Source organism: Pempheris klunzingeri, chromosome 16 (assembly GCF_042242105.1).
Source record: "Pempheris klunzingeri isolate RE-2024b chromosome 16, fPemKlu1.hap1, whole genome shotgun sequence".
Classification (NCBI taxonomy): Eukaryota; Metazoa; Chordata; class Actinopteri; order Acropomatiformes; family Pempheridae; genus Pempheris; species Pempheris klunzingeri.
This window is the reverse complement of record NC_092027.1, coordinates 15,402,536-15,424,720: the sequence shown is the minus strand read 5'-3', so window position 1 is coordinate 15,424,720 and position 22,185 is coordinate 15,402,536. Positions and strand designations below refer to the sequence as shown.

At 44.0% G+C, this 22,185-nt stretch overlaps 3 protein-coding genes across 4 annotated transcripts in view; 2 read left to right on the top strand and 1 right to left on the bottom strand.

Annotated features, from left to right (window-relative positions):
- Positions 1-22,185, top strand: part of LOC139215087 (gasdermin-E-like) — a 103,037-nt gene that overhangs the window by 37,651 nt on the left and 43,201 nt on the right. The gene's annotated exons all lie outside the window — the stretch shown is intronic.
- On the top strand, positions 631-3,566 carry tril (TLR4 interactor with leucine-rich repeats). Its single transcript, XM_070846968.1, has one exon. The coding sequence runs from the start codon at positions 631-633 to the stop codon at positions 3,127-3,129; it is 2,499 nt and encodes an 832-aa protein (XP_070703069.1). The 3' UTR covers positions 3,130-3,566.
- On the bottom strand, positions 6,097-21,245 carry LOC139215086 (cyclic AMP-responsive element-binding protein 5-like). Of its 2 annotated transcripts, none has more exons than XM_070845920.1 (11): positions 21,170-21,245; positions 18,652-18,718; positions 17,986-18,079; positions 16,043-16,152; positions 15,392-15,630; positions 11,854-11,980; positions 11,467-11,538; positions 7,769-8,140; positions 7,383-7,649; positions 7,191-7,299; positions 6,097-6,335 (listed from the first exon to the last, which is right to left on the bottom strand). In XM_070845920.1, the coding sequence occupies exons 2-11, from the start codon at positions 18,703-18,705 to the stop codon at positions 6,199-6,201; spliced, it is 1,581 nt and encodes a 526-aa protein (XP_070702021.1). In that variant the 5' UTR covers positions 18,706-18,718; positions 21,170-21,245; the 3' UTR covers positions 6,097-6,198. The 2 variants fall into 2 exon arrangements, with proteins under 2 accessions (XP_070702021.1, XP_070702022.1); XM_070845921.1 differs by having other exon boundaries at positions 21,174-21,235.

The window sequence follows — 22,185 nt, the reverse complement described above, 5'->3', positions numbered from 1 at the left end:
GGGGCGCGCAGCAAACTCGGTCAAAGAGTTTCTCAATCTCCCTCTCCCTCCCTCTTCACGGCACAGACTCGCAGACTCGTGTGTGTGTGTGTGTGTGTGTGTGTGTGTGTGTGTTTGATTACCTGCGTGGACGCGCAGAGCTCTGGATCTCGTGCGTCAAGACTTGTGCACATCTGTTTTTGGCAGGGTCACAGAGTTACGGGGGAGGGACTACTTCAGTATATGTGTGTTTGTGTGTGTGTGTGTGTGTGTGTGTGTGTGTGTGTGTGTGTGTGTGTGTGTGTGAGCACGCTCTGCGCCTGAACTCTGCACTTTTTTTTTCTTTTTGCGGAACTCTGTAATTCGCAGCAGATGACCACTTGGGGGGATGGAGGCTTTACTGGGGAGGTGAGCGTCTCTTCAGACCGCATCAGAGCGCACTGCACAAATTAATTTGCTCTATAGATGATGCTGCTAAGTAATGGAGCTGTGTGCTTGATGTATACAGCACTTTTCTCTGCACCTTTCAGAGCAACAAGTGGATTATGGACGAGTGGATCTCCAGCGTGAGAGAGGAGAGGGGCGACTGCACCTGAACTACTCAAAGCGAATGCCGCATCAGCCCCTGGCTGTGCCAGCCGCGCTGTGGGAATGGATACCGCCAATTTCCTCGTGGGCATGTGCTTTTTCTTGCTGTCGCTCAATGGCTTCATCTCTTCCTCACCGGCGACAAGCTTTTGTCCAGACCGCTGTGACTGTCAGCACCCGCAGCACCTCATGTGCACCAACCGCGGGTTGCGCAGCGTGCCAAAGCCCGCCGCGCGGGTGTCCGAAGAGGTGCTGATCTTCAGCCTCGGGGGCAACTTCATTGGTAACATCTCTGCCTTCGACTTCACACGGTACAGTAACCTCGCGAGGTTGAATTTGCAGTACAATCAAATCCAAACCATTCACCCAAAGGCATTTGAGAAACTCTCCAAGTTAGAAGAGCTGTACTTAGGACATAATCTTTTATCAAATATACCCGCTGGGACTTTACAGCCCCTGAAGAAATTAACTATTCTCTATGGAAACAATAATGACATTAAGAAAATCACACCGGAGCTCTTTGCCAACTTGGACAATCTCGTTAAACTGCGTCTAGACGGCAACTCAATAGAAGCTCTGCAGGACTCTGTTTTTAAGAGTTTGACCAGCCTGCATTATCTCCACCTGGAATCCAACAAACTGCAGCACATTCACAGAAACGCTTTCTCTAAACTCACCAACCTGCGCTTTCTGAACCTGGCCCACAACAAGCAGTCAGCCGTGCGCAATGCCCTCACTTTCTCCCAACTCAGAGCTCTGACAACTTTGCTCCTGTCTGAAAATGAAATTCAGTACGTGGGAAACCACGTCTTCCAAAATCTGAAAAAGCTCTCCAAGCTCTCCCTGAGCAATAACAGGATCTCTCGCCTGGACAGGGGGGCTCTGAGGGGGCTGTCGAGCCTCCGGGAGCTTCTGATTGACGGCAACGAGCTGGAGGAAATCCCCGCCGGTCTCCTCGACTCTCTGGAGCGCATCGAGGAGCTGGACTTCAGCCGCAACCGGATTTCCAACGTGGATTCAATGGCTTTTTCGCAACTTAAACATCTGAGGGTGCTGAAGCTGAAGAACAACATGCTCACCAGCCTGTCCGGAGACAGTTTCGCCCTCAACAGCGTGCTTTACGACCTGGATCTCCAGGGCAACAACTGGACGTGTGACTGTCGCCTGGAGGAGCTGAAAAGATGGATGACTGCTGCGCATTCCCAGGGCAAGTTGTTGACTGTATTTGTGCAGTGTCATCACCCAGCAACTCTGAGGGGGAAATATTTGGACTATGTAAACAGCTCCCAGCTGCAGCCCCTCGGGAACTGGACCCACTTGTGTGAGAGCCGAGCTGGGCCCGAGGAGAGCCGGGGAGGGGGTGTGTTGGTGAAGGTGGAGGGAAAAGAGATGACAGATGCGTTAAGGCAGGAGGAAAGAGGGGAAGGAGGCCAAGTGGACATGACAGAAGTTATGGATTTGAGACAGGGTGGCAGGGATGGATCTGTGATGAGGAAAGAGGGAGAGAAAAGGAAGAGAGAAGGACAGGAAGAGGAGGTGGGAATCCAGGGAGACCAAGGAGGTCTAGAGGCCGCAGAACCCTCTTCCTCATTGGAAAGAAAGAAACCAAAGAAAGAGTCGCTGAGCCCAAGGTCACGATCTGCTGCAGAGGCAACTAGGAAACGTGCCAAAGGAAGGCAAAGGTCAAATGTCACTCCCAGAACTGATCCACCAGCTATTTCCACACCAAGTCATGCTGGAAACCAGGACAGAAACACCACTGATCCAAACACAGAGCTCAGCACCACATCTCCAGTCCAGTCAGAGGAAAAGTTTGACCTGCTGAGGTCAGATGAGGAGGAGCCTCTACCTGTAATCACAGATCCTTGTGTGTTCAACCGTCATTTCATCACCAACGTTTCAGTGGATCAGGTGACATCTAGTACTGTCAGCGTCTACTGGACCACCAGGGAACACCACCGCTACACACCAGGACCTGGGCCAGGCCTCGATGAAGTCCACTACCGGATTCTGTTTGACCGATTTGGCACCACAGACCGTTTCCCCCGCTATGTTTACACTCGTGGCACAGCTCGCTCTGTAACTCTTCGAGAACTCAGCTCAGACGTGACCTACATGGTGTGCGTGGAAGGAGTCGTTGGAGGATCCGTGTGCCAGGTTGCACCCCGGGACCACTGTGCTGGGCTGGTCACTCTCCCTGAGGGGTCCAGTCGAGGGGGCCTGCTGACCTCTGACCTCCAGCTGGTGACTGTGGCCACGCTGGCCGGGAACGCCGTGCTGCTGCTTGTCATTGGCGGCGTCTGGCTGGGGCGGAGCCTGAAGAGGAGGTTGCAGAGGAGGAAGTCGGCCGTGCACGTGCGGCACATGTACTCCACCAGGCGACCGTTTCGTCCCACCATGGCGACCGCCTCCGTATCCACCGACTTCACCAGCTACCAAAGCAGCCGTCCAGCACGACTGGCACCACTAGAGGAAGGGGACCTCATTGAGTTCCCTTGTGAACGCTTTATGGACAGCAGCAGTGTTCGCAGGGACAGTGACATGCAGAGATTCTCTGACTAGAGCCATAAAAATGTTGACATTTTCGACACACATTAAGATATATGAATTGGTTTATGTTGCAATCTTTGGTTTAGCCTGACATTGAAAGCATGGGTGTGTTTGTGGCTGTGAACAAAACCAAGTCAACAATTTCTCCATTTTGTGTTTTGGGTTTTTCATTTGACCACAAGAAGAAAGTGACAAAAAACATCTGAGGTCATCAGTGCCTTTGCAGACACCAGAGGAAGTCCAATCCCTCTGACTTCCTCTTCCCGCTTAGCGCCTTTCCTCTTTCATTTCCTTGCACTGTGAGTATTTCTAAATGTGTGATCTGTTGTGATTGTAAGTGTGCACGCGTGAATGATCGATCACTGATTTCAACTATGGTGCTAATACTGAGTTCATAGACATCATATTGTCTCATATTTGTACAGTGTGTGTTGATGGCTGCTGGTTGGCAGGGAAAAAAAGTGTACATTTGTATTACATCTATCATTTTTTTTTTATACTTTTATATAATTTTGCATTACATGAAGAAGTAAAATCCCCAACAATGTGATTGATTTGTCTTTCGAGTGTTTATGAATGATTTACCTCTATAATAGATGTTACTGTGTCTTTCAAATATGTTTTACACAAGCCACCGATTATGTAAAGCACAAGGGGATTATATTTCTAGTGAGAGCAGGAATACGTGAGGGGTTTTCTATATATCCATGTATCAAAACAAGATATTAAAGGATAACTCTGGTATTTTTAAACCTGGGCCCTATTTTTGACATATTTTGGGCTCTAAATGCCTGATAGGGACGAAAACGTCTTGGAGTTGATCCAGCAGATCAACTCTGCCGAGAACGGGTGGTGAATGAGCTGTAATGGCTGAAATGTAATCTGGGCAATTGCGCCAGATAAAAGTAAATCCACTAAAAGTGCTTTTTTTTTTTGCCACTGACAGATTTGGATTGTTGTTCATAGTGTCAGACAACATTACATACGGGATCCCTACTGACCTGTAAGATCCTGTTTGTTTAACCAGAAACAGCTGTTGTAAAGCGCTATTCAAATCCACCAGACTCCATTGCCAAAAACAGTAATATAACCTCACAGAGCACGGGAGTTGCTGGTCTATCGCGGTCAGTTTTTTGTGTTACTGTAGGTTACACAAGTATTGTGTTCGATCTGCACTTACCCTTTAAAACATTAACATTAATTCATAAACATAACAACATAAATAAACTAGCAAATTGAGACGGTGGTAGACCAGCAACTCCCGTGCAAAATTATTGTTTTTGTCAATAGAGTTTGGTGATTTTGAACCCAGCGACATAACGGCTATTTCTGGTTAAACACAAAGGATTTACAGGCTAATCTCTGTAAGGATCCTTTTCGTTGTGAGGTTTAAAAACACCAGAGTTATCCTTTAATGCACAGTTTACAGTGAAGTCCTCAACCATATATACCTCAGCCAAGTAGGACAGATAGGCCTGTCTGCACACCATCATTCGGCATGTGAATAGTATTATTATTCACGTTTTAGGATACTTTTCATCAAAATGGGTCACTTGCTATTGCCTGGTAACATTAGCTGAAACATAATATATTTCCTGTGCTTTAAAATATGAAGAAATTAATGACATTTTTTCCTCTACAAATGATATTTAGTGCGTCAGAAGGAGACCTGAACAATGTGTGAGGGTTGGGAGGATAAAAGCAATAGGATGTTAGAGCAGTAAATGTGTGTGTGTGTGTGTGTGTGTGCATGTGCATCCATGCTTTTGCATGCGTGTCAAGATGAGGTCTGGCAATAGTTAAGCAGTCCCTTTGTTTGAGTAGACAGGGTGCAGTGCCTCCCACACTTAGACCAAATCAGACACACACACACACTCACACTCACATGTGCTCAGATTCATGCATGCACACAAAGTATTTTCATATCACCAGACAGTCAAGATGTCAGCGGAGAAACCTTTTGATGAAAAAAAAAATCTCAACATTCTGCTTTAAGTGGTCGGTTATTTTCAAGCTGGTGACAAAATGAAGTCCTTAAATTTAGGGCACCTTCCTCTACTGATGGTTAATATAGTCAGACATGTTCAATATCTAAATAGAAGACAAATTACATTTTTAAAGAGAAAACAAAACTAGTCTACTTTGTGGGCAACAGCCACTAACAAACCCAGTCACTAGATGGCAGACTAGACCGTACTGTATGCACAGAAACAAAACGATAACTGTAATCTCATTGCTCACAGCCACTGTCTCACTGTGCCCAATGTAACAGATCATAAGAAAAGATTTTAAAAGGATATTAAAAAACACAAGGAAATACCAGAATAAGTGTTTTTATTAGCTGACAGGGACTGAGACACAAGGTGCAGTTTATAGTTATTTAATGTCTTAGGGCAGTGAAAAAGGAAAAGGAAGTACTGTACAATCATATTTTGAATGGCTTTAGATAGCTTTCTAAGACAGACGTGGATTTGATTTGAAATCTTAAAATAAACATTTTTTTGTCTTAGTATGAATTATTTGTAGAAAAATACATAGTTTTGACAAGCTGTCTCTGCATCAGAGAGAAGACGTAGGGTGTGCACTTGCAGATGCTCGGTTAAAAATATAAAATTAATATATAGGCTTTGTTTTGTTTTTTTTAAATTAGTGCAAGAAATAAGAGCAAAAGATACTGAAAAGATGTGTTACAATTGTGTATGTGCATAGTCAGTGGGTAGCAGGCAATGGTTAGGCTGCTGTGAACAGAAACATTTTCTGAATAATCACAGGATCCAGTTGCCATGTAACCATCACAGTTTTCAGCAAGGCTTTCAGATAAAGGCCGTTTTTGCACCTGTTATGGAAATGTATGAGTATACGGTTCTGATCTCCTCAGCAACCAGAAAAGATTATGATAAACACCTCAGTGTTCACATGGATTTATGAATTTGCCTATCCATTTCAGCATTTCATCTATCATGTAGAGAGACGTGGATCCACAGCTGAGTGAGACTCTAGTGTATTTATGACAGACAGATAATTCAGTCTGGTAGCATTCAGCCATCCTGTACCACCCCCTCCTCCTCTACATGGCGGCAGCTAGTGTCCAGGCTTGGGGTCGTGCCCTGTGTCACCTCCAGCTGTCGAGGAGGTGGAGATGCTGTTGTGCTGGATGGCCTGCAGATGAGACCCAGGACCTACAGGGGTGGGGCTTCCTCCCGGGCTCACCCCTGCAGCTGGACACAGAGACAGCTGTCAATCAGAGTCACTGATGTCCTGTGTGGACTGTCCATTCTGTGTGCGGCGTTTGTGCATGCAAATGAATGAAAACACTACTGCTCAGCTTAAAGGAAAATATCTCTTTTATTTTAACAAATACAGGTAAAAAGACAACAATAGAAATATACGAATATAACACATGCCGTTATTGCATCCATCTTTGTTCTCTGAAGCTCAACACTTAAAACACAATGGCTGCTTCCATTTAAGCCACAAGGTGCAGTATTTTCTCAACGTCGTTCATTTTTAGGCCACATGCAGGTTCAATTATTGATGAATAATTGTTAACTTTAGCTTTGCCTGGAGTGCAAGATGGGCATGGTCTGCATTTTGTTCCAAGCTAGCTTCATGCAAGGCAAAAATGGCCAATGGCAGCATATTGCATTGCAGTCCAGAGTATTTCACATACAGTTTTGGTCTGGTTCATTAAATGAGTATGAAAAATTAAAAAATATATTCCCTTAAATGGAGTTAAGAGTGCAGTGCTTTCCCCTGATTGGCTCTCCATAAGGATAAAAGTGCATGTACCAAATATTTGGAGACTGTGGGGTTAAAAGCAGAGTTTATACTCTTTAAGTGCTGTTGAGTTGCACACTGTAAGACACAGTTAAAGGTCCCTGTGTGTGCAGAGGGGGCGTTTGTTATAACAAATGATGAAATGTAGCCATGGAGTATTCCCTTATGTGCACATACAAGGTAATAAGGTATCTGAATTATACCCTCAGTGATGGATGGAGATGATTGATGTCAGGCGTCTGGAAAAGTTGGTGAGATTTCTAGAGAGGGGAAGCAGGGTAGGGCGTTTTACTCACTGGGGAACCCCTGCGCCTCTCTCTGCCGGGCGGTGACTGGACAGTCCTTGTGGGTGAGCAGGATCTGCTTCAGCTGACCCACCTCCGATCTCAATGACGTCACCTCGTTCTGGAAACACACAGAAAAACCCTAAGTATCCTTACAGCGTAGAGAGTGTGTGCTGTGTGTGCACTTGTCAGAGCGTTTCCCACCTGTAGCTGCAGGTTTGTATGCGTCAGCTCCTCAGCTTTCTTCTCCAGCGACGACACCCACACTTTCCTCTTCTGTCGGCAGCGGGTGGCTGCAGCCCGGTTACGTTCCAGAAACTTCTGCCTGCGCTCGTCGGGGTCCTGCTCTGCAGTCCTCCTGCGACGACTGCCACCTCCCCCGCCTCCCCCGCTGCAGCTGCTACCTGCCTGCACTGCATGCTGGGAGTGGGATGACTGGGAGGGCTGCATCTGCTGTGCAATCGGTGATAACTGCAAACAAAACAACAAAACATTTTAAAAGAAACCTCACTGTGCCTGGATGCAGGAATATGAGGTTGGGTGTGACTTGTAACATCACTGAGCTGACTGGTAAATGTGAAGCATCGTACCTGCGCTGGAACAGACAGGGGAGGTGCAGGGGGCGAGCCCTGGTGCAGGTGGGAAGGCGGTGAGTGGTGAGCCTGAGCGCGCGGTACATTCGCTGACTGGTGAAGCTGGTGGCCGTGGGTGCTTCCCAGGTGCTGCGGAGGGGGAGCATGGCATCGCTGTTGGTAGGTGAGGGGTGGAGCTGGGAGCTGCGGATGATGATGATGATGATGATGAGGAGGAGGAGGAGGATGATGCGGGTGTTGTAGTGGAGGCGCCTGATGACGCTGCGACATCATCTCCATCATGTGACCCATGGATGTCACAGGGTTGTTGACGGTGACCATTCCTGGATGATGCTGCTGGAAATGATGGCCCAGCGTTTGTTTGGATCTCTGAGAGGAGATAAAAAACATCAAAAACAGACACAGTTATTCATGTGATGCGACATATAAACCATTTAAAGTTATATATAACATTGAACACCAAATATGGATCATTTCCTACTTAAACAACTTTTTGCATTATTTCAGCTGTTGTCGTTTCTTTACAAACAAAGTGGAGCCTCAGCAGTTTTCATTATAACTTGTATATGTTCATATCCTTATCAGGGCCCCCAGGAATGTTACAGACAAACAAATTCAGCTCTCAGATATCAACGACTTTGCACAAGGGAATAGTCTGAAGATGAGTGACTGCATACTACTGACAATCATTAAGGACTCTCACACGGCCTTTATGTCACTGGATGCAAAGAAAAGACCTACAAACACATAGAACTGACTTATCTTTGACCTGCGTAGATTGGATTTGCCAATACCTTTGTACCCTGGATCAAGACGCTCTTTCATTCTCCAAAATTCTGCATTCATTTATTCGCCATTACAAATCCCTCCTCCTCAATACCCTTTAGCCTCAACGTTTCACCTGAGCCCTGGCGACTTGATGAAGACCACAACTCTTCTTTATTCCATATCTCTTATAACATATTAAATTATTCACAAAATTTCTGTCTATATTTAGACTAAGAAAAAACAAATGCATGTCTGCTGGAGATAGTCCGTCCTTTTAAGTCCCCTCGGTAAGAGCGGACAGGAATATAATACACGTTGAAGCCAGCTTCAGTATTTTATAAAGGTATAGGCTATAAAAATTTAGAACCATAATATATATATCTCTTTCCAAATTTTCCCCCTATTTATAGGAGAAACTGAGAGAGCACAAACCCTGTTTCCTTAAGTATCTTGATATGAAACAGAAATGACAAAATAGACAAAGTAAACACATATCATATAGTACGCTTTATTTAAATACCGCCTATTACCATCTCTCTGTTACCCTGCGCTTGAGCTGATTAAACCATAACAGTATATGTGAAGAGCTTGTGGTTATACATAAACATTTTCCATCTCTCTCATAGTGGGTGGGGGGTGTTTGACCCCCAACGCCAGCTAAATTAGCAGCAGCAGATAAGCTCACAACCTACGGGACACTTTAAACAAGCCTGAGAAGTAAGCTCCCACAGAATCCAACCTCTGCGCCTCAAAATGTCTCAAAACTAGAGTAACTGCTCTCGGTTTTACAACCCCACACTAATTCCAGCGTCGCCTTTTCTCCTAATCATCCACAACCGTGAAGACAACTGTAGATAAGAGGGGTAACGTGTTCCAATAAACGCTTGCAGTGCAGCTTGATATCTTCACACTTTATCATTCCCATGTATCATCTGACTAAACAGACTGTAAGAGCTAAATTAAACCGCATCTCACCTTTCTCCCACACTCAGCACAGGAGAGGGAGAGAGGGAGAGGTCATGTTTAGAGCATGACATCACCCTCCCCTCCCTGGCAATATTGCTATCTGCTCCCTGTTACACAATATTTCTTTAAGAGAAGAAGCAGATTTTTTTTTTCCTCCCCCCTTCAACCATTCAGCGGCGAAAAAAGGGAGCACATTTAGCGGGTGCCAAGGATGAGGTCACCGAGCTGTATGTGCCAGCTTTACCAGCCAGCCAGGCTGCCAGTCAAACACACACGCACAGCCACACACACACCGAGCAGGCCGGGGTGCGGGTGTTTCAGCTCTGTTTACTACATAGAAACACCCTGACACTGGGGCCTGTGATTACATCATGGATCTCCTTAGCCTGGATGACACACCACGTTGATATTTCTGTCTGAAGGGATCAGTGAATGAAGACACAAAACTGTATGTGAAACACTGATCCACTTGTCAGGCGTTTACTTTTCCACTTCAGCAGAGTGTGGAGTTACTGTACAACGGAGGCATGTTAATACACCTTCTGTGGCCTTACAGAAGCAGAGTCCTGTTTCACACCCTAGAAATTCAAACCACAACACCTGACGGGACTAAATTACTGTAGAATAGAATAAAATTGGTCTGGAGAAGAGGTGTGCCTGTGCGTGTGCGTGAGTTCAGACAAGAGAGGGAGAGAGGTTCAGATTTGACCTGAACAGCTCTGAAATCTGAAACCACTTTTCATTTTCCACTCTGTATACAAGCTCTACACATGAAGTCATAACCTACGCATGTGTGTGTGTGTGTGTGTGTGTGTGTGCGCGCGCGTGTGAGGACGCAGGGCGATTTCACAGTTTTCCCTTTGAAATTGCTTTTGATAGCACACATATATTTAACAATTCATACGACATGTACCTAGAAAGAGGAAATGTAAAATTTACAAGGTGGAGAGATTGAGAGCATGTTGACACAAGAAAAATAAAAAAACAGAGAAAGCCTTGGAAGAGCATGTAGATTTTGACTTCCTGTGGTGTGGATTTGTGTGTGTGTGTGTTTAAGTGTAGAGTTACACTGTTTCCTGATTGAAGAAGAACAAGCCAAAAGGCAGAATGTGAGGCAGAGTGCGTTTTGTGGCTTTAATTTGAGAGTAGAGACGAGAAAAGTGAAATCACATACAGTTAAAGGAAAACTTCAACACTTTCTGGGGGAGAGTTTGATGAGAGGATCGATATCGCTCTCATATCTGTCTGTTAAACACAAATATAAATCTAGAGCATGTAGCTGCTTAGCTTAGTTTATCCTGAAGACTGGAAACATCTTGCATGGCTTTGTCAAATGCTAACAAATTTGGCCTACCAGCATCTCTAAACCTCACTGATTCACGTTGTATCTCATCTGATAATCTGCACAAAAAGTGACTCATTAAAATGAGATTCCAGCAACTTTACTGCTCCCAGATGTTTACCCCAGTAAAACAATGCAAAGTCTCATTTTACACTTAAACAAATTTAAGAAATTCAATCTAACAATTCTTATCATTAGAAGTCTAATCATTATAGATAATTATTATAAATAATTAGAGTTTCCTCTAGTTTCCAGCCTTTATGCTAAGCTAAGCTAACCTAACCACCTGTTGGTGGTAGCTTCATACTTACTGTGCAAATAAGCGATTTATCTAAATCTTCTCATCTACATCATCTACATCAATAGTTTGACATCCAAAATGTCAAACTATTCCTTTAATTAATATTGCACCTGATAAATGACTAATAACTTTAGTCCAAACACAGTGCCAGTGGTATCAGTGATATTCAAAAAGCCACCGTAAAGTGTGTGTGCTCTTAATGATATGTCATAAAGTGAAAACTGTAGTCTTTGACTTTGTCACAGACTTATTACCAGGGGGGAAAGATGTTATCCACAAAAAAAAGGAGAAAATATCTTCATAGTGACTAGTCCATACCTGAGGCGAGGAACAGGCGGGGTTGTGTCCAGGACCTGGTATACCCATTACGCACGACATCTGCTTCTCTATCTGAAGGAGGGAAAAAATTCACACAAAAATAACCTTTCAACTACGACAAGAAAAAGCTTCAACACATACATAACCTCAAGTTTAAAGAGTTCCCCGCAAGGTCACATCCATTTGGGGTTTGACACTTTTGATTAATTCATCCACAAGAGTGAAGTGAATTTTTCTGTCAGCCATTAATATTTCTAACTCGGGCATCTTGACCGCTTTGGACACAAACCTGCATCTATAAATCATAGTGCATGCGTGTCTAAATGCATGAGTACAGTGGTGTGTGTGTGTGTGTGTGTGTGTAAGGAATCAGTCTCCCATACTTACGGGCATGTGCTGAGCAGATGCCCCTTGCATGGCGGGGTCTGGCAGGGTGCCAGGTAAGGAGGCTGGCAGTGGTTGTCTGTGTCTGTTCCGCATGTGGAGGAGGGAGGACAGTGACCCTGGAACCGGCCTGTGGTCAGCCAGAGAGAGAGAGAGAGAGAGAGAGAGAGAGAGAGAGAGAGAGACGGGTCACGTCAGAGAGCTATCCACAGCTACAGTTTCACTAATCCAGGTTCAGAGAGAGTTGCTCGTTGAAATATTTATAGCCGGGTCTAAATGGCAGGCAATGGTAGAGATTGACGTGATTAAAAAAATTAATGTGGAAACTAGGGATGGATAAATGGATGACATAAATCAAATTGGTGATAGAAGAGGGATTTGGGCAAAATCTACAAGAGCTAATTGACTGGGGCAAAAAACACATTTTCTTACTCACCCTAAGAGGTTTTGAGATATCAGTCTCAGAGATTTCCACCTCCACCCCAACACAATGGAGATTATTCTAATATTGTTTGAGATGCTCAAATCATTTTCAGAAACAATGTCCCAGTTAATCTGGATAATCCACAGACCTCGCTGTGAACAGTTTCCATTGCCAATACTTGCTGCTGAAAAAATTGTCTCTATGAAAACTGTTGTTCTGTTAATAATCCCAAATAACAGCAACAACAAATCTATTCACCGGCATCGCGGCCGAGTTGCCAGACTTGGTGGTTTTCCTCCCTAATGGGCTGCTTTTTGTTTGATCGGGGGAGTAAAAGCGGGCGTTTTATGATGCTTAACTTGTATTTTTTGTAGGCAATTTTTTTCCTACAGAAATTATTATTCATTCATACCTCTGTGATAAAAGCCTTGTAAATCTGTTTCATCTGTTCATGTCTGTTACATCTGTTTAATGTTACTGTAGATGTCTTTTAAAAGGATATAGTGGTGTTTAAACGTTTACCTAAATTTATCAATGTCTCAGGACTGAATTCTTGGTTTTTCTTCGACACGACTTCCGCCAAAGAATTTAACAGGGACGATCTGAGGAAAATGTATCATATGATACTCATTTTAACTACATGTCCTCACACCACATTGGAGAAAAAAGAGGAAGCACTAAAAACGGAGAAGAAAGGTGGGTTTCAGATTCTTATTGGACTATTTGGTGTCGGTCATATCTGGCAACACTGGGCGGAGGATGAAGGCAAAGTGGTGGAAACCTTGAAAAATATGGACGCATAAAACAAAATTATCTACATAGCTTCCACTAGACGCATATGTAAACATTTGCTGTTTAGTAATTTGGGTGAACAAACACTTAAAATTTGGAGAAAAGCATCCGCTGAATGAAAAAGAAAGTCAAAATGTTATTGTATGTTAGCAAAAAGGCGTAAACAGACGTCTGAGGGGAAGCAGTGACACTGGAAACTATGAAGAGGTGACAAAAATGAAAGAAAACAGAGATATTGAAGAAAGTGACAGCTTGAGAGGGAGGAGAGAAGCTCGGGGATCACAGCAGGGGATGTAGAGACCCAGGGTGCCATGTGCTGAGCTAACCGCTCTGGCGCGCAGCCAGTCGGACGGCGTGGGCCTCCATGGCCGCGCTGAGGTCATCTGCAATGATGTCATCACTGAATCTGGGGTATGCGGAACGTTTAGCATACAACAAAGTACAGACAAACCAAAACAGCATTTCCTAACGTAACCACAACAGTCCTACCGGGCCAACAGCCAGACACTCAGAGACCAGGTTGCTATGGAAACCGGTGGTAAACATGAGGGGAAACAGTCAGACACCCGATCCATGGTTCATTTAGCAACACTTAGCTGGTTTCACTGACTAACAGGCTGTCTGGGTTCAGCTGGCACTGATTTACTGTACTGTAATGGACTGTCAGCTCTCTCTCCGCTGTCCTGTCGTCTGTCCACTGCTGGACAGATGTTTGGAGCTCATTATGGCACCGACTTACTTCTGGTACCTTGATTCTTCTAACCAAATGCAGAGAGATGACAAAGGCTCTGTTTGTCCACAATACGTGTTGCAAGGAAAAGTCAGTTATAGGTCTGTTGATGGGCTTTTATTTTGGATGTTGGGATAAGACAAGGCTTTAAAATTCTTCTTGGGTATCAAGAACAGTGCTACAAATGTGAGATGTCATTTTGATGCTGGAGGTTGAAGGTACCGACAATTTATTCGCAGTGTGCTCCGGTTTGAGCCCGGCTGGAGACATGTCATTCTTTGTCTCCTTCTTCACTTATTTCCTGTCTGTCTTTAATGTCTATTCTCCAATAAAGGCATTAAATGTGAAAAGCAAACCTCTGACAAAGTGTCACACATGTAATAGTAAAACTGCTCATTTATTATTTCATTTATTAGGTGCTAACTATGACTAGTAGACAAGAAACAATAAAAAAAAAAAAAAAAGGTTCCAATTAGCAGTTGGAACATTTGAAATAGATAAAATACTAAAAGGTGTTGAAGTGGAAATGAAAGTGGTGAAAGTAGCTGAAGTGGAAATATTAAATAAAGTGTTAATTTAAGAAGAAGTGAGAGAAAAAAATAAGTTTGAGATAAATGTAATGAAGCAAAAACTGTTTCACTCTGTTTTGGTTTTATTCTATTTTGTTTGATGTAATATTTACATAAAAATATACAGAATTTACACATGGCAGTAATCACATATATTTATCATAATCAAGTATCATACATGCTGTCATTGGCAGCTTTACTAAAAATGTAGATATTTACCAGTTACAAAATGTGCACATTAGACTAAACTAAAATTATTGCAAATGTAATCTACACTGAATCAGTGGTGTTTTAGTTTTACAGTTAAAAAGCTGCTTGTATTGGAACCTTCAGTGTTGCTATTTTCATTGACTAATTTTAATCAGTGAATCATTAAATAGATTTAAATTTGACATTGCTAAAATATAACAATGACAAGTTCTCATCCATGAAACCCACAGAATATTCCAATGTAATTAGATATTCACATGACATTTATCCTAAATCTGAAGCTGAAATGTCAGAAAGAGAAAGAACAGCTGCGGGTAGCTGCTCAGATGAAAGACAGGAACTGCTCTAATCTGTCTGTTGAACTGGGTGATAACCAGGGAGCCGTGGAAGCTGCACAGGCCCAGAGAGACTCCAGTCTGGTTCTTAGCAGACATAACAGAGGCAGCATTTGGGTGGGTAGTGTCAGTGGGTTTGAGTGGGTGTTATGCAGCGGTTCTCCATCTCTTTTGCTGTTACTTTGTTCTCTCAGTAAATTGATGTTTGAATTTTTTTTCCCCTCCTTTCGCTCAGTTTCGCAGCTCATTAGTGCAGCGATAAATTATGCAGGGGGAAATGCCAGTCTGTGCCAGACAGAACGAGCTATAATGTGTCCAAAAACAGGATGGGCGAGACAGGGCAAAGCAGGGGGAGAACGGGTAAGAAAAGGCAACATTGAGAGGAAATATGCGTGCGTGCGATGAAGAGAATAAGTATTACTGCGTGTGTACATTCGGATGCGTTTAGGTGTGAATGTGTGCCAGCCGTGGCCGTACTCACCCTGTGTGTGTGAGGGTGGAAGGAGCCTGGGTGATGACTGATCCCGACTGGGAGGAGGACAGAGCTTGCTGGGCGGCCAGGCTGCAGCTGGGGCCCATCATGGGGCCATGAGGCTGGGGATGCTGCAGGGGATGGGTCTGGGGGTGGTGCAGCGGTGGCTGGGGGTGCGGGTGCTGGAGCTGAAGTTGGGGTTTGAGCTGCTGCTGGTTCATGCAGGACGGCCCATTATGAGAGAGCGTCTGTGGGGAGACGTGTGAAGATCAGCTGCAAATACTTACGCGGAAGAACCTGCTTTCAGGCAGGGTGCTTTGAGATTTGAGGTAATTTTTGGTGACATGTGTGCGTGTGTATGTGTGTGTATATTTGTTTAGGTGTGTGTGTCTGCATGCGCTTGTGCGTTTGATGTCTAGCTGTTTCATTTACAGGGGAGAATGTGATCGCCTGGTGTGTCTTTCCTTGCAGCCGGTCAGATGTCTGCAGTCGTCTAATTGCGTCCGTCTGCTTTTATCTCCCTCACATTCAAGTGTCACTCAAAACGCTAACCTAACAGACCTCACACGCAAATACCTATCAGCAATAAGACACAAGTCAAAACTGTGTCTTGTTCTCTCTTCCTTTTTAGTTAAGTTTGCATTTGTCTGTGAAGTGTACCTGTTTGCTCTTCTCCACTTCTTGTGCTTGAAGAAACTCTTCCTCTATCTCCTTGAACAGCCCAACCTCTTCACAGTTCTGCAGAAATCGGGTTGGCGTGGGCGTCTGGTCTGGAAGCATCACATGCAAGTAAACACGCAAAAAAGGGGAGACGGGTTAAAGAAAGTGGTACACATTCAGGCATCGCTGTCCCCTCTCCTCTTTTAGCTTATTTGCTCTAAAAATCGACTGTCATCCAAGCCGCAATGTCATGTCTCCTCTCAGCTGTGCTCTCCGTCTCCCCCTGCGATAACATCGGTCTGTCTCACTGAGCAGTCTAAACATGCAGGGGTCAGAGGTCAGCTGGGCTCTTTGTTTTGACATGAGATTTCCTGCAGGAGGCGTGACAGGCTGCAGGACAGAGAGAGAGAGAGGTGCAGAGGGAGAGCCTAGAGAGGTTAGATGTCACGCTGATGTTTACGTCCAGACAGTTGCCTGTTTCTATGGTTACAGACAGTCTCACGTGTCTGGGTCATGGCGGTGCAATAGAAAACAAAATGCTCAGCTGGTGACGCTATTCGTCATGCACCTATCCTGCATCCTGCATTAACCCTGTAAAGGCTTTCACATTTACATTAAAGCTGTGACACACAACTGGATTATTTCACTGAAGCAAAAAGACGTCTAGATACAGAAAGATGGTTTGGTTTGTCTTGAAATAGCTGCAAATCTTATCTAATCTTGTTTTATTTAATGTCTCAGTGGAGCGACCACCAAAGCATTAATAATTTGTTGCTGCATGCAGTGCACATTGGGTTGTGATTATGTTTTTTCCTCCTAATATTTTTGCAATTATAAGAGGATCAAAAGCAGCATTTAGACTATCATGAGACACAACATCTCCCCACTGAGTCCCATGATAATTCAATTTTCTATGGGTTAGCAGCTCTTTAAACTTCATTTTCACTCGTGGGTAATTTCAAACCTTGAAAAGAAGATGGAGAGGATGAAGAATTTACAGAACTGGTTAAAAAAAAGTCAGGAGATATCAGGATTTTTATCTTATTGTGTTACAGAGTTGAAATTGATTATTTTAATAAATGATAATTAACGGTTTCAGTCAAGTTCAAGTTCAAGGAAAATGCAAAACATTCTGTGGTTCCTGCTTGTCAAATGTTAGTATTTGCTGCTCCTCTCTGTATTTCATGATAGTAATCATAAGATCTTTGAGTTTTGCTGCTGGAAGATGTCATCTTGTTTTTCTTTTGTTGTAATTTTCCAACATATTATAGACAAAAACAATTATTCGATTATTAAGAAAACAATCGTCACATTGAGCGGTAATGACGGTAATGGTTAGTTGCAGTAATAAATGACAGTGACTGTCCATCTGATTCTGGTAAGTATTTGTTGTGTCATCTTCCTCCTGTGCCTCCCTAGCCTCCACCTCCCCTCTTTACTTTACAGGTCTGTGCTGACCCCTGCACGCCTCCTCCCTGCGTTTTCAAATCAAAGTGGGCCGTCACCGATGGCGTTATCAGCATGTTTGGCCTAATCTGATGGAGTACACTGTACATGCTGCAACATGAGCAGCTCTGTTTCACAGCACAGACTATCTGAGGGAAGGAGACCTGTATCGAGCTTATCTGATTGCATACTGTATAATGTGGCGTCATAATTTTTTCATCGAGCGCTGATCCTGAAAAGAGGTCACCACACACACATGCAGCCAGACAACAGCTGAACTGAGTGACATATAGCATCTCTAAGTAGTGAAAAAAAGATGAAGATTATTTATGGAGGAAACCGCTAATCAAAAGTAAAATGCCCCCAGAGGATCAGAGAAACCACTAATCAAATAAAAGCTTTTGGTGGCTGTGGGATAGACGAGACAGAGGCAATATGTTTTTTTTTTGTTTTTTTTGCTCTTGATGTGGTTGCTAGTTTCTCTTGTGCTCCCTCACCTGTAAAGGCAGTGTCCGTCTTGATGGAGGAGAACTTGAGGGTCATCTCATGCTTGTGTCTGTGGATGATCAGATGCTCCTCTAACTGGAAACGCTGCAGCACACCGACAGAGTGAGAAAGACATGGATGACATGCCACATGGGATGGGATGTTTGGTTAAATCAGCTGACGCCTCTTTTTGCTGACTAATCATCAGAACGTTCTTTGTCAGATGAACATTTCAGAATATTTATCACTCCTGGTGACAAATGAGTGAAAGATGTATCAGTACGTACTTATTATATATACTTCAAAGTGGTTATATTTGGGTTTTATCCTTTGTAATTCTTACTCTGGTTCTAATTATAAGTCTCTATTGCACACTATCCCAGATATTAAATCCTGAAAATCCTATTATCACCGGCCTTGAAACACATTGCCAGCGTACAAAGACCAAGGCTGTGCAGTTGACCTCATATAACTACATAATGTTCAGTTATACTTTCCATAATCAATAAGACATTTTAAAGAATTTTATTTTACTTACAAAAAAAACCCATTTTATTCAGTCAGGATTCATGATCTAGTTTCATTATGATATAGTATTCTTTCCTGCTGTGAAATTATTTTAATTATATTTGTTTGTGCAGTGCAGGTGTAACACACACATGCTGCATTAAACTGACCTGACAGCAGCCTGGGGCGCCGCACACATAAGGCCTGTCCTGTTTGTCATTCATGTCATACACAAGCCTGCAAAACACAAGGAGCAAGAGCAACATATTAACAACCTCATCATACTGTATGTAGGGAACTGCAGAATCTCTCTAAGCTCGCTGTTCCTGTACGAGGATTTCATCTAGCAGGAAGCCTCTCGTGCTCTCTTTTGTATTTTTTTATTTGCCCTCAGATAAATGACACCCTAAACCTCTTTGATACAGTTATCCTCCTATTATCACGTCTGTATTGAGGAAGCGATGTGTAATGAGGTAGGTGCCTCAGATGATCGATGTTTCATCCTGAAACACAACATTGTCTGGATGAAAATGATCCCTTTGGTGCCGGCGGGAGCGCAACAGCCTTGGGTTCTGACAGCATTGCTTTAAACTGTAGGTAGTTATTTTTATTAGGACAAGTACTGTAATACAAACAATCTGTGCTCTTCCTAACTACTCATTACACATTACTAATAACATGTAAGCACCAGAAGGGCATAAAAGTCTTGCAGCATTGTGATCTTCGCTTTTCATTGTTATTGTGTAGCAAAGTGTTAAGTGTAGTGCAATTGTTTCAGCCTACAATTAGGCTTTCATCGGGGCATCAGGCTATAATACGAGTGTGATGAAAGGTTACACGCTCGCCACGCATAACATAAAAATAAAGTCATCACAGGGTAAAAATATCGTCACCGACACAGAATAGAGCACACTGATAAACCCACATGAAGGCTTGACCCACTCAGCTCTTCAGTGGAGATATTAAGCCAGTGATGGGGGGTAATTGTGACTTATTTGAAGTGCTTCTGCTGCTGGCCCTTCATTTTCCAATAAGAGCAAAGGAATTAGCCTTCAACTATCTGACCTCAGGCATTCCTCTGAGCTGAGTGTCACCAAAACAAGATTCACACACTTGTAGAGGACCTAGGGGTCAATGGGGTGACCCATCCTTGACCTTTCCTCCTCCTACAGCACTGATAATGGCATAGATGAGGAGGAAGTGATCAAGAAACGCTGGAGGTGGAGATAACGGCGAGATGCGTGCGTGGGACATTTATTCAGAAGGTATACACACATGCTCTGAAACTTTGGGTTTGCGTGAGAGGAGAGCGCTGAGAAGAAAGTAAAGTGGGTCCTGATGTTATGGGAAAGAGTGAGAGCTAAAGAGAGGAGCGAGGAGAGAGAGGGCAAAAGTACATGCTTCCATAAGAAATGGAAAGTGTGTGTATGTGTGTGTGTGCAGTAAGGGGGGGGGTGACATCAGGGTGATGGAGAGGGGAATGGAAAGGGCAAGTGGCAGCGAGAAAGAGAGAGAGAGAGAGAGAGAGGGAGGAGGACACAATGGATGGAAGAGAGAAGGAATGAGGGGAGGCGGTGGAGGGAGGGCTGCACTACTCCTGACAGGTTTGAACCTGCCTCAGCCCCCATTTTCCAACCCCCAGCAAGTAGAGGTGACTTCATAGGTGTGTGTGTGTGTGTGTGTGTGTGTGTGTGTGTGTGTGTGTGTTACAAAACTGAATGAGTAAACAAGTGTCCACAACAACACAGTTATAGATAGACAGACAGATGCTTTCATATTCTTGCTCCTGTATAACTGCAGGGTGCCTTTCTTGCAGCAATATCACAGTGAGATACTTTGAAAAGATAAATGGATGGATAAACTGAAGGCCATCCTCATCATCCTCATCAGGTTTTACCTCTCTGTCCTCCCTTTCAGTTGAACACTTGAACAAGAGGAGCAGACTCAGCACATTTCAGTCAAACCGTCTGTCAGGCTGGTTACATCAATGCAGAATGACGTCATCCCTAATACATAAATCCAACAACAGACCAGACAACATGTTGCCAATTCAATACGGATTAATGTCTGCGTTCAGAGGAGGAAAAAAAAAATAGATTAATATCTTCCGGGCTGAACTGAACTGTAAAGACTTTTCTTTCCCGCCTCCTCTGTCATTGCTCTACACTTTGAATGGCATAACACACACATACACACAACTTTTTAGAACCACCTGCGCTTGGGAATCATGAGCAACATCCGCAAAAAGAGCCAACTTACTACTTGTCAAAGTTGCCATGTTTGATGGATGAGCGTCAACAACACCGAGCCGCTTGGAGCTCATTCGGTGAAAATTCGGTTCTGGCCGGTAAATCCTCCGCCAGGCGCCTTAAGGTGTCTCATGAGCAGGAGGTGCCTCCTTTTTTCTCCCTACCTGCTCCGTAAAGCGACCTGTTTGAGCTCAAACACAAGCCGGGCACAGCTGTACCGACAGTGCTGTCACACACACCCCCCTCCTCCCCCAAATAGACGCTCAGCCCGTCCGCCTCACCGGGACAGCCACAGCCAGCAAACTTCCACGGTCAACTTTTCAAGCAGCGTCAGAAGATTTACAACAAAAAACTACGTACGGAGGTAAACTCAGCGGGCGGCGTCAGCGTCGGGAGAGGTTTAAAGTTTTGTGAATGAGAGTAAATGGCGGAGGCTTACCTACAAGTAGAGAGGGGGACAAGCGGCGCTCCGGAGAGGAACCACGTTGGACTGGAGCGGGATTACAATACGATCTATTTACAGAAGCATTACATCACCCCCCGGTGACGTCACGTGGGATTCCTGAACTTCTAAATCATTGCGGGGAGGGGGACGGGAGGGGGGACAGGGGGCGGGGCTACCGCACCGGCCGGCAGGGGGAAGGACCGGACGGCTGCACGCTGGTGCTGCTGGGGCTGGACCGACACACACACACATACACACACACACACACACACACATATACATACACACATACACACCGACGGAAACGTGACGGGACACGGGGCAGACCGGGTGGGCGGAAGAAACCCAGTTCTCTCTCTACTTTCAGTGGCTGAAACGGGACGTCCCGGTTTTTCAAAACTTTCCTGAGGGTCATGATGTAGCTTTGTTTATTTTAGAATAAAGTTATTAATATGAAGCGTCAGTCACTACTACGGACCTGTAGTGAGCAGCCTTGTCCAAACTGATCCCTATAAATGAGAATATGAGAGTAACACCAGCACTGAGCAACTAACATTTGATACCACAAATAATCCTATCATAACATTAATCATTCTTATTCTGAGTGGGTACGGGCCTGTTATTAGTTACAAATCCATGAATTACAAGTTGGTCCTTTGTTTCAATCCCTGATGACTCAAACAGCTGTGTTATCTCTGCACTCCTGAGGCTTTATTGAACTGACAAAATATAAATTGTACATTTACAGTTTTAAATACATATTGTGCGTTAATGCTGTATATACTGACCTGTAAACATACAAATACTGTAAATAAGCAGCCACTTCATGTATATAAAGAAATCTATAACATTACTCATTATTCCTTTGCACTGTGTGTAAAATGTAGGCCCACAGAAACACTTGACTTGTATACAGACATTGCACGCACACATTGCACTGACCAGAGGAGCTCAATCCCAGGAACAGCTAAGATACTCTCAAACTCCCAAGTAGAGGAGCCAAGCTTGAG

Coding starts and splice junctions, on each gene's coding strand:
- LOC139215086 (XM_070845920.1), bottom strand. CDS start 18,705: ATGAATGACAAACAGGACAGGCCTTATGTGTGCGGCGCCCCAGGCTGC. Junction 18,080..18,651: donor GCGCCCCAGGCTGCTGTCAG/GTCAGTTTAATG, acceptor GGTGTGCTGCAG/CGTTTCCAGTTAGAGGAGCA. Junction 7,650..7,768: donor CCCTGTCTGTTCCAGCGCAG/GTACGATGCTTC, acceptor TTTTGTTTGCAG/TTATCACCGATTGCACAGCA.
- tril (XM_070846968.1), top strand. CDS start 631: ATGGATACCGCCAATTTCCTCGTGGGCATGTGCTTTTTCTTGCTGTCG.